Consider the following 13,259-nt stretch of genomic DNA (forward strand, 5'->3'; position numbering starts at 1 on the left):
GGTGTTTCATACACTGTAAACCTGAATAAGTTGCCTCAAATTTAAGTTAAGAAATGTAAAGTTTAAGTTAACAGAACTTGCAGATTTTTATTTTGTAATCACACATTTGAAAAAATATCATGTAATCTAAAATTGTTTGTAGTGGAAGCTTGACTAGCTTTAACTAGCGAATTCAATAAATGCCACCTTGCTAATTGGTTACACAATGCTTTGGTAGCATAAGTATAGCATAGCACTTCTTGAATGAGGACCGCAATATAATACATTTAACATATATCGGTTCTCAAACTAAGCTCATTCTCCACTCGTAGCCATGATGGTAACCCTACAAAAAAAAAAAAAACATAACAGAGACTCTTCTAAACTAGCATAACAAAACATCAAACACTACTAAATCTCCCACTTAACATTAATCTTGCACAAAAAAACATTATATAACACTTAATTTTGGCACTTTTGAGTGTCATGGCAAAGCATGCTGGAAAGTAGAAATCCCAGCCCAGTTTCGGATAAAATTTAAGTTAGTCTAAATTAAAAGAAACAAGTTAACGAAACTTAAAAAAATTAAACAGTTCAGATTAATGTTTCCGTTTTGAGAACTCAAAAGAAAAAGTTCAAAATACTCATAAATTAATTAGTTTGAACTAATTTGTTTAATTTGAGTTGGCTCTACTCAAACCAATGAATTATTTTTACAGTGAGATGAGGACATGGCTGCAGCCAGTGATGAGGCCGAAATTAGCACGTCCAGTGCAAATAGGCTTTGACTATTTAATTTTACTTAAAATGATTTATCTGTTATATTAAAGGTCCCATATTGTACACCTTTCTGGAGTTTTATTTTAGGTGTTGATGTCCTTAAGAATATATATTTGCGGTATAAGTACCAAAAACCATCGTAATATATTTTTACAGCTCCTTTCAAAACTGCTTGTCTAATGTAATGGTTTATTTAAACACATAGGTTGATAACAAGTTGCAAATTCATGTCCAATCACATATAAACTCACATCCTTGTAGTAGTTATGTTGCGTCATATGTTTTAAAAGCATACCAAAATCATACCATTTTCCAAAATCACATGAGGCACGACTGTGTGTAAATTTTATATAGCTGAACAACTGTGAAAGCCTTATATATAATATATTTAGTTAGTTAGTATGCTTTATATATATATATATATATATATATAATATTTACAGACACATATGATTTGAATTCTATCATACCAAGTTTCTATATTAATATCAAGTTGCACTATTCAGAGTCATCTTTGATCCGTACATTGCACAAACAGCCTACATTTAGGCTCATTTATTTTACTATATTACTGGCAGAATAATTGTTTATTGTGATTTTATTATTAATACATTTAATTATTTCATAAACATTGGTGTCTTCTATCCTATTGCTTTTTGCTGCTGTTTTATGAAATATTTAAGCCACTTGAAGCTGTGTATCACTGTTTTTACCATTTTTATGTGGGTTTAAGCACTTAATGGCACCCCTAAACCATGATAAATTCAGTGCAATGCATCTGCTTTACTGTAATATTAACTACATCTGTGAATATTCACTATATCTGTGAACTCATCTGCTGTGAGTCTGTATCTCAGCATTGGTGTAGTCAGGTCACTGAGTTAGCTCATATAAAACCATAAGGCCAAAGAAACAAAATGGACTGACCATTAACCCCAGTTCCTCACAAATAAATCCCTGCGAGCCCTTATCCTGTTTTGCCTGCCATTTCTAGTGCATTGTTTTGTGTGTGGGTCAGAATCTGCGCAGGAATTCATCCTGTAAGCTCTGAAGCAAAGTGAGAGAGCTTGGGTTGATGGAGTAAACTGGGGCCTGACTGGAAACTCCTGCAGCTGTTTGGCCTGGTCCAACACGTACTTATGAATTCTGAACGAAGAGCCATGACCCCAGACAACTGCAGGGGGTTGGTTTACAACCTCATTGGAAAAAACAATGAAATCCATACTGCCCTACTTGTGGGGCTTCATTTGATGGCATTATTTTGCCTAGTATGTAACTACATTATACCATACCAGATTAATAAGACTTTTGTTAGCCATCCACAGATTTGAAACGTTTTGAGTGAAACACTGAACAACAATATATTAGATGGCACATATTAATCCGTCTCAACGGTCCAGAGCTCAACGGTATATTAATAGCCGTCTGTAATCTGGAGTGTTCACTGTGGTGCTCCGTACCCTCAGATCCACATCTCTGTTCTCTATCTCACAGGAAACGCTATCTGATCTAGAGGGCAGGTGGGCCGTAGACAGGGAAACAGCTGGAGGTGCAGGATATCTCTGTGTGTGTGCGTGTGTTTGTGTGCATGAACCACAAAGCCTTATATTGTGGCTTGATTTTGTTTGGTTTATGCACGTTTGCGTGAAGTTATGAGTTGATCGTGTTTTTAAAGTTTACTTGCGTGGAGTTCAGGGATGCACAATATATCAGTGACAATCATATTTTTATATCAGTAGTGGTCTGATTAGGATGATATTAGAAGCTAATAATATCAGTTATTGTCCATAGCAAAAATATTAGTGCTGTCAGTTAAACGCGTTATTAACGACGTTAACGCAAACCTATTTTAACGGCGTCAATTTTTTTATCGCGAGATTAACGTTCTTTTTGGTCTAACAAACTTTGTAGTTTTTTCACATGCTGTTGCAGCAACTAGTAACGTTAGAAAAACTACAACACCACTCCGGATGTAGCTAGACCGGAAACAAAACATCAGGCACGCTGCGGCTGCCCACACTTGTTTGGGCCATTAAAAGAGTAGACGTGGATGGCAAGCGTGAGACGCCGAAATGAGAAACGTATTATGCCATGGTTTAACTCAGGGGTCTTCAACTAAAAGTGCTTGTCTTGAGCGCTGCTTTCTGCTCTGATGGTGCATTCACACCGGACGCGAATGAAGCGTTTTGCGCGAGTGATTTAAGTCAATGCAAAGACGCAAATAGACATTCTGCGGCGCGAATTAAGCGGCGTGCATGTCGCGTCATTCGCGTCCGGTGCACCTGCATGCTTGACCGCGCGTCTGGGTCTGAACGCAACAGTGAGCATTGCAACGTTAACTGTTTCATTAGCCTACGTCAAAAGGCTTCGCGGTCCGGATTTGGACCGGAGTCCGCTAGTTGGCGACCCCTGGTTTAACTGCACTATAGGCGGAGTCCTAGTTTACCTTGCATGTGCACTTTGTAATTTTATTTTGTATCACCCTGTTTTGATCCCTTAAAAAGGGCTGTTGAAGGGGCTGTTTGTGCAACAAAGTATTTTTTTTCACCCTTTTATTGATGGACAGTGTTACATTGTGTGAGCGATTATTTGCTCCAAGTGTGAATGACTGCTTCAAGTGAGAATGTTGGTGTGAAATCGAACACTACAGTATGCCAATGTTGTTTTCAATAAAACAAACATTTGAACAAAGCAAGCCGATCCACTTTTCTATGTTGATAAGAGCATTAAAATAAAAAAAAATAATGGGACAAAAAGAAATCAAGGGACATTTAGAATAAATAAAAATGTGCGATTAATTGTGATTAATTGTGAGTTAACTATGGCATTAATGCGATTAATCGCGATTAAATATTTTAATCGTTTGACAGCACTAAAAAATATGTATTATTGTTATTGTCACTGTATCGTGCATCCCTGTTATTTATTATTCATAAGTCAAGTAAAGTATTCTTATTACTCGGCATTCTGGAATACTTGATAACGATTGGTCTATCTCTATATGTGACGTGATCGTTTTAAGTTGCAATGAGGTGTTTGTGGAGATGTGATTCTGAGAAAAAATGGTTTTATGTTGGTGTTTTTAATTAAATTTTTTTATGGAGCAAAGTCTCAGCTTTCTATATGGTAATTATTTACCATTTAGATTTAAATTAATAAATGCTGTTGACGCTTTTTAATGTGGTGTGTACCAATTGTAATATATTGTAATATGCTGTATATTAGAATCTCATATTTTGCATTGGAGTCAAAACTAAATAATTACATAATTAGAAAGCTGAGATTTCCCTTTTCATTGCAGTGCATGAAACATTTTTCTGGTTAAAGTGACTCAATTTAATGGAGCAGATCTTCCCATGTTTCTTATTATGTAGTAAAATAATTTCAGTTTGAATCAATATTTAATGTGCATTTATTTATTTATGTATTAAGTCGCCGTGTAATAAGTGGGATCATGTACAGTCAGACGGTCATTATCTCAAAATAAACCCCTTCAGGGTGATAAAAGTGTGGCTAGTCTGTCTGGATGCACTGTACATGATCTCTTACATATTTTATAGTTTGCCTCCACAGTTCCTGAAAGCGTTTTGTTCAAAAGAGAAAGACCATCTCACTCTCTTGAGTGTGTGTAAATGTGTGTGTGCTCGCTTGCATGTTGGCATGTATTCTGAAGTAGGGCAGCCGCGTCTCATGGGACGCTCTGCAGCCGCGTTCTACCTCTCCTCACCCTCCCTGTTCCTCCCATCCTCCTCCTATCCTCTTTTCCTCCACTCCTCCCATGACCCGCACATTCACACGTCCCCCGCAACACACACATGCAGACAGAGGAAGTTTGTTCAACACTTAATATTTAAGATCATCACGCTCTCATGCACAACACATCTTTCTCTTCTTCTCTGCATCTTTCTCCTTTCAGTTCTTTTTTTGCCAACACTGTCCGTCGTAAAAGTTTGTTGGGGAGTACAGGCGACTCTAAAGAAGGTGACCTTCCTTTACTCTGTCTGTCTCTCTCTCTCGCTCACAGTCACACAGACGGTCGGAGGGAGGGCGCTCCTCTGAAGCAGGTCAGCAGATCTCCTAACTCCAGCCCGCCTCATAAGAACCACCACAGACAGACGGAGCAGCCCACAGACTCGGGCTCTGCTACGAACAGCCCACGCCATGCTCTCAAACCCCCCAATGGGGTTCTACCACAAATGAACAGAGACTGGGACAGAGATCAGGACATGGATGGAGTTACGCACGACACGGTTCCGGTCGTTAGGATAGAAACCCAGGGACTGCTGAACGGAGATGCCGCCAATATGGCTAATAGGGCAATTATGGACGAGGACTGTGTAGATCTGTCACATTCTCACATAGACCAGGCCGAAGAGCAGGAGAGGAAGGCACCAGAGCAGTGTGAGGTTGTGATGAACAGCATCCCCGAGCAAAAGGTATGATATTTTTGTTATCTGAGAGGATTGGTGAGGCATAATACTGCAAAGAATCAGCTCAGATGTTGTCAGTGTGTGTGTGAGTGTGTTTGTGGAGTCGATAGTGACACTGTCACACTGAAAGTTATTTGACACCCCAGGCCCGGCTGAGCAATGTGCTGTCTCATCCGCTAGATTTACATGCTGACGTTGTTTTTTCTTTTTATTTGACCTTTAGACTTACAGACCAGGCCTTTATTTCCTTTAAAGAAAACTTTTCAGATGGATTAATGCTTTTTTTTTTACTTAATTTTTTTTTAATTAAGCAAATGAACTTGTATTTAATGTCATCTATCTGCTATAAGATATAGTCCTTGATATTCCCAGTCAAAACTCCCAAGACACACTTGGAATAAATGATTCTTATGGTCTTTAAACTTATGCTTAAATGCTTAGTCATGTAGTCAATAAATTGTCCAAAAGCAAGCAAGTGTCCAGCATACACGTGAATTCCTCCAATGACATTTAAAAAGCATCCCAGCATGCACCTTATGAAGTTGGGCTAAGAGAATGACCAGCGTTTGAATCTATAAAAAGAATCAACTCAAAGACAGATTAGTTTAACATTTTAGGTCGCTAAATAATTTCCTTACTTCCATTTGTTATTTCATAGTTTAAAAATGTCTTAATGTATATATTTTTAATATTCATTATGTTTTAATATTAATTAAAATGTTTTATCATTTTTAATTATTTAATTTATTATTATTTGCTTAGCATTTTTTTCACTGCATAATTCACTTCTATTTGTACTATTTCATAGTTTTAATTAATTGAATATAATAGGGGTGTAATGGTACACAAAACTGACGGTTCGGTACATACCTCGGTTTTGAAGTCATGGTTCGGTACAGCAGTTTTAAACAATGGCTTTTTATTTTTGTATTAAACAGTGGTTTACTGAAGTAGAAAAAAAGTGTCTGTCCTTGAATGAATTAAATTATAACTAAAAGTTTCTTAAAGATAATGCTGTAAACTATATAGGGAGCCCTTACTTGCACATTATTACTATAATATTAAAGGTTAACAACAGAGCCCAAACTATTAGCCTATATTCAGCTGATATTCATGTTTAGTTATAGGATAATCAACACTCAAATAACACATTGTGTGCAAACATGTAAACTTCACATAAGGCAGTTTTTGCATTAACTCCTAAATCTAATTATAAAATTATGTTTTTTCTCCAAATCGTTGTTGAAATATAATCTTAGTGACTGTCATTTTCATGACAGATTTATCTATATATATATATAGTGCATATATTTAGTGAAAAAGTTGATTTCTCTAGTGAATTAACAGCTGTGGACACTGAAGGACTTCTCACTCTGAGGTAAATGATGCTGCGTGACATTGTTTACAAGCTGTTTGACATCTTTCCGCGATTGAAACACTGATTGAGCGATTACACGACATATTATACGTTTCAGTAAGTGTTATCCTCAACATACCTTACGATATTAATTCATGTTTATTCTTCTGGAAGAGATGATCGCGTTCACTCGCGCGCACGCCGCGGCCGCTTGAATTGACGCGCCTATACAGTGATCAGTCGTCACAATAAAGAGCGTCAAAACGGCATTTATCGTTTGAATTTCGTGATAAAATGGACTGAATACTTAATATGTTCGAGTGGGAACTAGGATTGAACTATTGAACTAACTGTTAACTGTTAAAGGTTGCATTCGGAACCGTTCGGTACACACACGCACCGAACCGAAAGGCCTGTACCGAAACGGTTCGGTACGAATATGTGTACTGTTATACCCCTAGAATATAATAATAATAATAAACTTTAATTTACATAGCGCATTTAAACGCTAATTCTCAAAGCGCTTTACAAAAAGGACACAATGTAAAAGTAAAAAGAAAAGCACAAAAACAGATAAATTAAACGTCAAAACAATATAGCCTACTAAACATACTACAAACATAGGATATACAATATATTAAAAAAACAAAAAACAACTATGAAATCACATATAAGGAAGTCTAAAAAGTGAGTTTTAAGAAGGGATTTAAAAACACTAAAGGATTCTGCATGTTTAATCTAATTGTAATTACAATTGCAGTTAGAATATTTGTTTTTATTTATTTTATTATTAATATTTTTGGTCACTATACAAATCACATACTTCCATTCAAATTTTTAAAATAGTTTTTATACATTGTAATTGTAATTAAATTATTTTGTAAATTGTTTTTATACATTTGATAAAAATAAAATAAAATGTTCTTTTAATAAAATATAAGACAGTTTTTCTGTGAATGTGAACATGTCGGACCTTCCATCTTCTGTCCATGCCAGAACCTCTTTCATTGGATTTACTCGTTTCCTCTTATCCATCCTTTCATCTCCTGTCCTCTGACGTAGGTTTCAACAATACATTTCTTTTGAATTGCAGTCAACTGTGCCAAAAGCTGAATATATTGGATGTTAGTTTGTTTCTTTCATCAGCTAAGTGGTGGAGGGTGTCCGAAACAGTTCAAATGTTATTTATGTGAGCTGAGGTTGTAAATTCTGATAAGAAAGGATTGGCTACGTGTCTTCAGAGTGCTGACAGACAGACACTAGCACTGTTTGTGGTCAGTGTGCATCAGGAAGTTCCTTTAACAGACCTCAGTGTGGGCAGTGTGTGTGTAAGCCAGTGGATGTTCATTTGTGTATGGGTGTGATAGAGAGAAAGAGGGGGAAAAAATGTTATGGTGAGGTGAGGAATGTAGGTGGAGTGGGAGTCAACTTCTGAATTGGCTTTGCCCTTGACCTTTATGTTCAGAGTTCTGTTTCCCTTCAGCCATGTGAGCTGCTGTGCTGAGCTGGGTGTCGCACCAAAGGGCGTCTGCAGCGTTAGTTCCCTCTCAGCAAAATCCAACAAAAATGTCTTCTGTAATTTAAGTTCAAATGAGCTCAGAAATTTACTCAATCTGAATTATTTATAGTGCCTCGAGAAGAGTTGAAAATGTTTGTAAACAAACTTATGTAAAATGTGCAAAAAATGTATGGTACATAAAGGTCATGTTCCACTCCAAAATTCGAAAGAAAATACAATTCTATTTATATTTTGCTAAACGACTAATACTTTTTAAAATTGTGACGTTAGCTGAAAAATTGTGACTATTAATTATACATTTTTTTTAATGAACACAAGTGTTTCAGTTATGAGAATCTAATGAAAATCACATTTATAGTTATAAGAATTTATAACAATCTCAAAAGTAAAGTATCTGGACACATTACACTTGAAAGAATTTTACTATCCAAACATCTTGATGGTTATAATTATGTTTTATGCACAATATAAGTGCTTTTTTATTTTTAGTGTTAAATATGAGATACACCAACATTTGCATGAAACATCAGGTCAAAGAAAGAAAGAAAGAAAAACTATTTTCTTTTGCATCAATATTTAAGTTAATTTAGAACATCTTTTGTTTAGGAAACCAATGAGCAGAAGCTCTACAAGATAGCGAATGAACTTCTGCAGACAGAGAAGGCCTATGTTGCACGACTCAACTTATTAGATAAGGTAAGTGCTCTTTTAGTTCCTTTCATGAGGGCAAATGGGAAACCAATCTGAAGATTTTAAAGATAGTAGTAAGCACACAGATCATACATCATCTAACTCTGGCCCTGCTGTGCAGGTGTTTTATGCCAAGCTGATAGAAGAGGCAAGAAAAGACACATTCCCCGTGGATGTGGTGACGAAAATCTTTTCCAACATCTCTTCAATAAATGCCTTCCACAGCCAGTTCCTTCTGCCTGACCTGGAAAAACGCATGGGAGAATGGTAAGACGTTCACACTCTCACTTTGTGGACATTGCTTTTGGTTTAATTGGAAGAAATAAGGTCTTAATGCTCTGAGACTTTTCTACCAGGACGTCAACACCTCGCATTGGGGACATCCTACAGAAGCTCACGCCATTCCTTAAGATGTACGCGGAGTATGTGAGGAACTTCGATCATGCCATGGATCTGCTGAAGCAATGGATCGATCGATCACCTCCATTTAAAGCTATCATTTTGGAAATCCAGGTGATCATTGATGCATGTAGTCTTAAAGTGCAGTTTGTATATATTTTTTTTCAATAACCAGAGAGCAGGAATGCCAATAGAATTAAATCATATAATATAATTTTATGCAATTTAATATAAAATGAGTTATTCAGTGTAATTAAATGTAAAAATTTAGTTCATGTACAAAATATATAGTCAAAAATGTTTTAATAATTATAGATATGGATGGTGGTAGATTTTAGAACTGATATAAAGGAGAACTACCACCATTAATTTCAAAATGGACAAAAAAGGCTTTCGCTATGGAGTAATGTTTTCATGGTTCCTATTACTATTAATGCAAGTACCCACTTTTTGGTGTGTTTGCACCGCAGGAACTGGGAACGATTTTAGTTACTGGAATTAGCTCCTACTTCAAAATAGGTTTCTAACCCAGCAAAATAGAAACTACCAGTAACGCAAGGGTATGCTGATTGGCCAAACACATGCCATACGAAACACTGGGACCTGCCATTTTTAAAAAGCCATGTAAACCGTTTACATTTACTTAATCCATGAACTAACTCCACGAACATGGGAAAACAGCGATAGATGGACTGACGGCGAAGTACCTTTACACTATGGAGTTGTTAATTTTAAATGCCACGCTTAAACTAAGTCACTGTCCACCGGTTTACATACTGGTGGGGTGAATGCAACCAGGAAAATGGCCCTAGGGAAACATTTAGTTCTCGGTGGACCGCCCTGGTGGTCCTATAACTACCCGGTGTGAAAGCCCCTAAATTGTGGCTGATTTAATAGGCCAGGTCTGCTTTTATCAAAACCATTGTGAGCTAAGTTGATCGTAGAGACCAATGGTTCTATACGATTTACTTAGGCTTACGGTGCTTTTGAGAAATGCAGCCCTGGTCGTTATGTTTTTACTCAGTCACAATATATCTGTACCTTTCTGCCTTTTTTTTAGTGTTTGTAGATTCACGTGTGCATGTTTGTGTGTTTAGAGTCAAGAAGTGTGTGGCAGTCTGACGCTGCAGAACCACATGTTGGAACCTGTTCAGAGAGTGCCACGATACGAGATGCTGCTCAAAGACTATCTGAAGAAACTTCCACAGGATCACATAGACCGGCGGGATGCTGAAAGTGAGTTCAGGAGTTAACAGATTCCCAAAACAGACGTTAAACATGACCTTTGTTTAATATGAAATCTTTGTCTTTGCAGAGTCTTTAGAGATTATTTCCATGGCTGCCACGCATTCCAACACTGCCATTAAGAAATCAGTGAGTTTTTTTCCTCTGCTGTACAGCTGAATCTCTAGATTATGTCTCATTAGCTATGTTTCCATCCACCCATTTTCATGCACAGTTTGGGATGTTGCATAATGAAAAATGCTGGATGGAAACGCTAAGATGCAGATTAATTCTAAAAGTGTGCATAAAAAACGTATGCGCTCAATTGAGATGGATGGGATTGGTGTCGGTAACAATCGCGTTCCGGGGTGGGGTGGGTTTGTTGGATCCCCCTTGGTAGAAATCGTGTTCGCGGGGGCACTGTGGTGCGATCAAAAGGGGCACTTTGACTTTCAAAGGGGCAGGGGCTCAAGCCCACCTCAAATAAGATAACTTTTTTAAGGAAAAAGTAATTAATTACTCTGTAATGCCCTTTTGGGTTTTTTTTTTTTTTTTTCGTGTTTTGGGAGAACAGAAATACTCCAAAATCACCAAAATAGTTATTTTTTAATTACATCTCCAATAAAAATTTTGTTTTGTACATTTTCATAAATGTTTTAACACCTTTGAATCAGGCTAAAAAGCTGTATTTTTAAGATTGATGCAGCTAATGCTCATGTGAAAATAAAAATGTGCTTTTCTCTTGAAATTGAAAGGCAAGACTACTTAAGATTTTTTCTGTCTTTCTCCTTATCTCTCAGGAAAACCTTAAAAAATTGTTAGAAATTTATGAGATGTTGGGAGAAGAAGAGGACATCGTGAACCCCTCGAATGAGTTAATAAAGGAGGGTCATATTCTGAAACTGGCGGCTAGAAATACTTCAGCCATGGACAGATATCTCTTCCTGGTGAGGACAACTGTTGTCCATGTTTTAAGTAGCATGTTTTTGGCAATTCTTTTTCTTAAATATCTACTAACTCTTTCCTACAGTTCAACAACATGCTGCTGTACTGCGTTCCCAAGTTCAGCTTGGTGGGACAGAAGTTTACAGTGCGCACACGTATTGGCATTGAAGGCATGAAGGTGATGGAGACATTCAATGAGGATTATCCTCACACCTTTCAGGTTTCCGGAAAGGAACGTACACTGGAGCTGCAGGCCAGGTACAGTCTGTGCTTGCCAGCTTTCTATAAATGCTGGCATTTATAATGCATACAGAATATTCTTCACTTCTACTCTTTGTTTTTAATGGTGTTGTTGCTTCATTACAGCTCTGAACAGGATAAAAAAAGCTGGATAAAGGTATGTAATATTCACTTTTTTTATAAACTTGCTGAATATTACATTGTCATTGGATGTCCATTTTTTTAATTGACTTCCTCTGTGATTTTAGGCATTCCAGGAAACGATACACATCTCCCTCCAGAAAAATGAGACCTTTAAGTCAGCATTCAAAGATGTGGAGGAAACATCGGTCAGTATTTATTCTTAGAAGTGTAAAATTCACCTGGACTGCATAACACAAGATCTCAAATGCTCTCTATTATTGTAAGGGAATATACACCGATCAGGCATAACATTATGACGTGAATAAGACTGATTATATCTTCATCACGGCACCTCTTAGTGGGTGAGATATATTAGGCAGCAAGTAAACATTTTGTCCTCAAAGTTGATGTGTTAGAAGCGTAAGGATTTGAGTGAGTTTGACAAGGGCCAAATTGTGATGGCTAGACGACTGGGTCAGAGCATCTCCAAAACTGCAGCTCTTGTGGGGTGTTCCCGGTCTGCAGTGGTCAGTATCTATCAAAAGTGGTCCAAGGAAGGAACAGTGGTGACATGATCATGGGCAGCCAGGGCTCATTGATGCACGTGGGGAGCGAAGGCTGGCCCGTGTGGTCCAATCAAACAGATGCGCTACTGTAACTTAAATAAAGTTAATGCTGGTTCTGATAGAAAGGTGTCAGAATACAGAGTGCATCGCAGTTTGTTGCGTATGGGGCTGCATAGCCGCAGACTAGTCAGGGTGCCCATGCTGACCCCTGTCCACAGTCGAAAACACCAACAGTGGGCACTTGAACATCAGAATTGGACCACAGAGCAATGGAAGAAGGTGGAAGAAGGCCTGGTCTAATGAATCACGTTTTCTTTTACATCACGGGTATCGCCGGGTGCGTGTGCGTCACTTACCTGGGGAACACATGGCACCAGGATGCACTATGGGAAGAAGACAAGCCAGCAGAGGCAGTGTGATGCTTTGGGCAATGTTCTGTTGGAAACCTTGGGTCCTGCCATCCATGTGGATGTTACTTTGACACACACCTCCTACCTAAGCATTGTTGCAGACCATGTACATGCTTTCATGGAAATAGTATTCCCTGGTGGCTGTGGCCTCTTTCCTGCCACAAAGCAAAAATGGTTCAGGAACGGTTTAAGGAGCACAACAATGAGTTTGAGGTGTTGACTTGGCCCCCAAATTCCCCAGATCTCAATCCAGTCATCATATATGCTGAAAAAACAAGTCTGATCCATGGCCCCACCTCGCAACTTAAAGGATCTTCTGCTAACATCTTGGTGCCAGATACCACAGCACACCTTCAAGGGTCTAGTGGAGTCCATGCCTCGACGGGTCAGTGCTGTTTTGGCAGCAAAAGGGGGACCAACACAATAGTATTCATAATGTTATGCCTGATTGGTGTACACTTTCATAACAGAAAGGGTTTGCCATGCATATATATATTTTTAATATAAATAATTTAAAATGACAATTAAATTACAAATATTCAATTATCAAAATGATTGTTAAAACTAAATAATAAAGTCTAAATTATTTAATTAAGT

At 37.6% G+C, this 13,259-nt stretch overlaps 1 protein-coding gene across 4 annotated transcripts in view; it reads left to right on the forward strand.

Annotated features, from left to right (window-relative positions):
- fgd4a (FYVE, RhoGEF and PH domain containing 4a) overlaps nt 1-13,259 on the forward strand; it is a 77,463-nt gene that overhangs the window by 56,621 nt on the left and 7,583 nt on the right. For all 4 annotated transcript variants that reach the window (XM_079825516.1, XM_079825517.1, XM_079825518.1 and 1 more), the window contains 10 exons: nt 4,784-5,195; nt 8,672-8,761; nt 8,877-9,022; nt 9,112-9,268; nt 10,252-10,390; nt 10,470-10,528; nt 11,179-11,325; nt 11,409-11,581; nt 11,690-11,720; nt 11,812-11,892. In XM_079825516.1, coding sequence (XP_079681642.1) covers nt 4,784-5,195; nt 8,672-8,761; nt 8,877-9,022; nt 9,112-9,268; nt 10,252-10,390; nt 10,470-10,528; nt 11,179-11,325; nt 11,409-11,581; nt 11,690-11,720; nt 11,812-11,892 — 1,435 coding nt within the window. The remainder of the gene's footprint in view (nt 1-4,783; nt 5,196-8,671; nt 8,762-8,876; nt 9,023-9,111; nt 9,269-10,251; nt 10,391-10,469; nt 10,529-11,178; nt 11,326-11,408; nt 11,582-11,689; nt 11,721-11,811; nt 11,893-13,259) is intronic.

The sequence above is a fragment of the Gobio gobio genome, assembly GCF_949357685.1.
Source record: "Gobio gobio genome assembly, chromosome: 9".
In the NCBI taxonomy this organism is placed as follows: Eukaryota; Metazoa; Chordata; class Actinopteri; order Cypriniformes; family Gobionidae; genus Gobio; species Gobio gobio.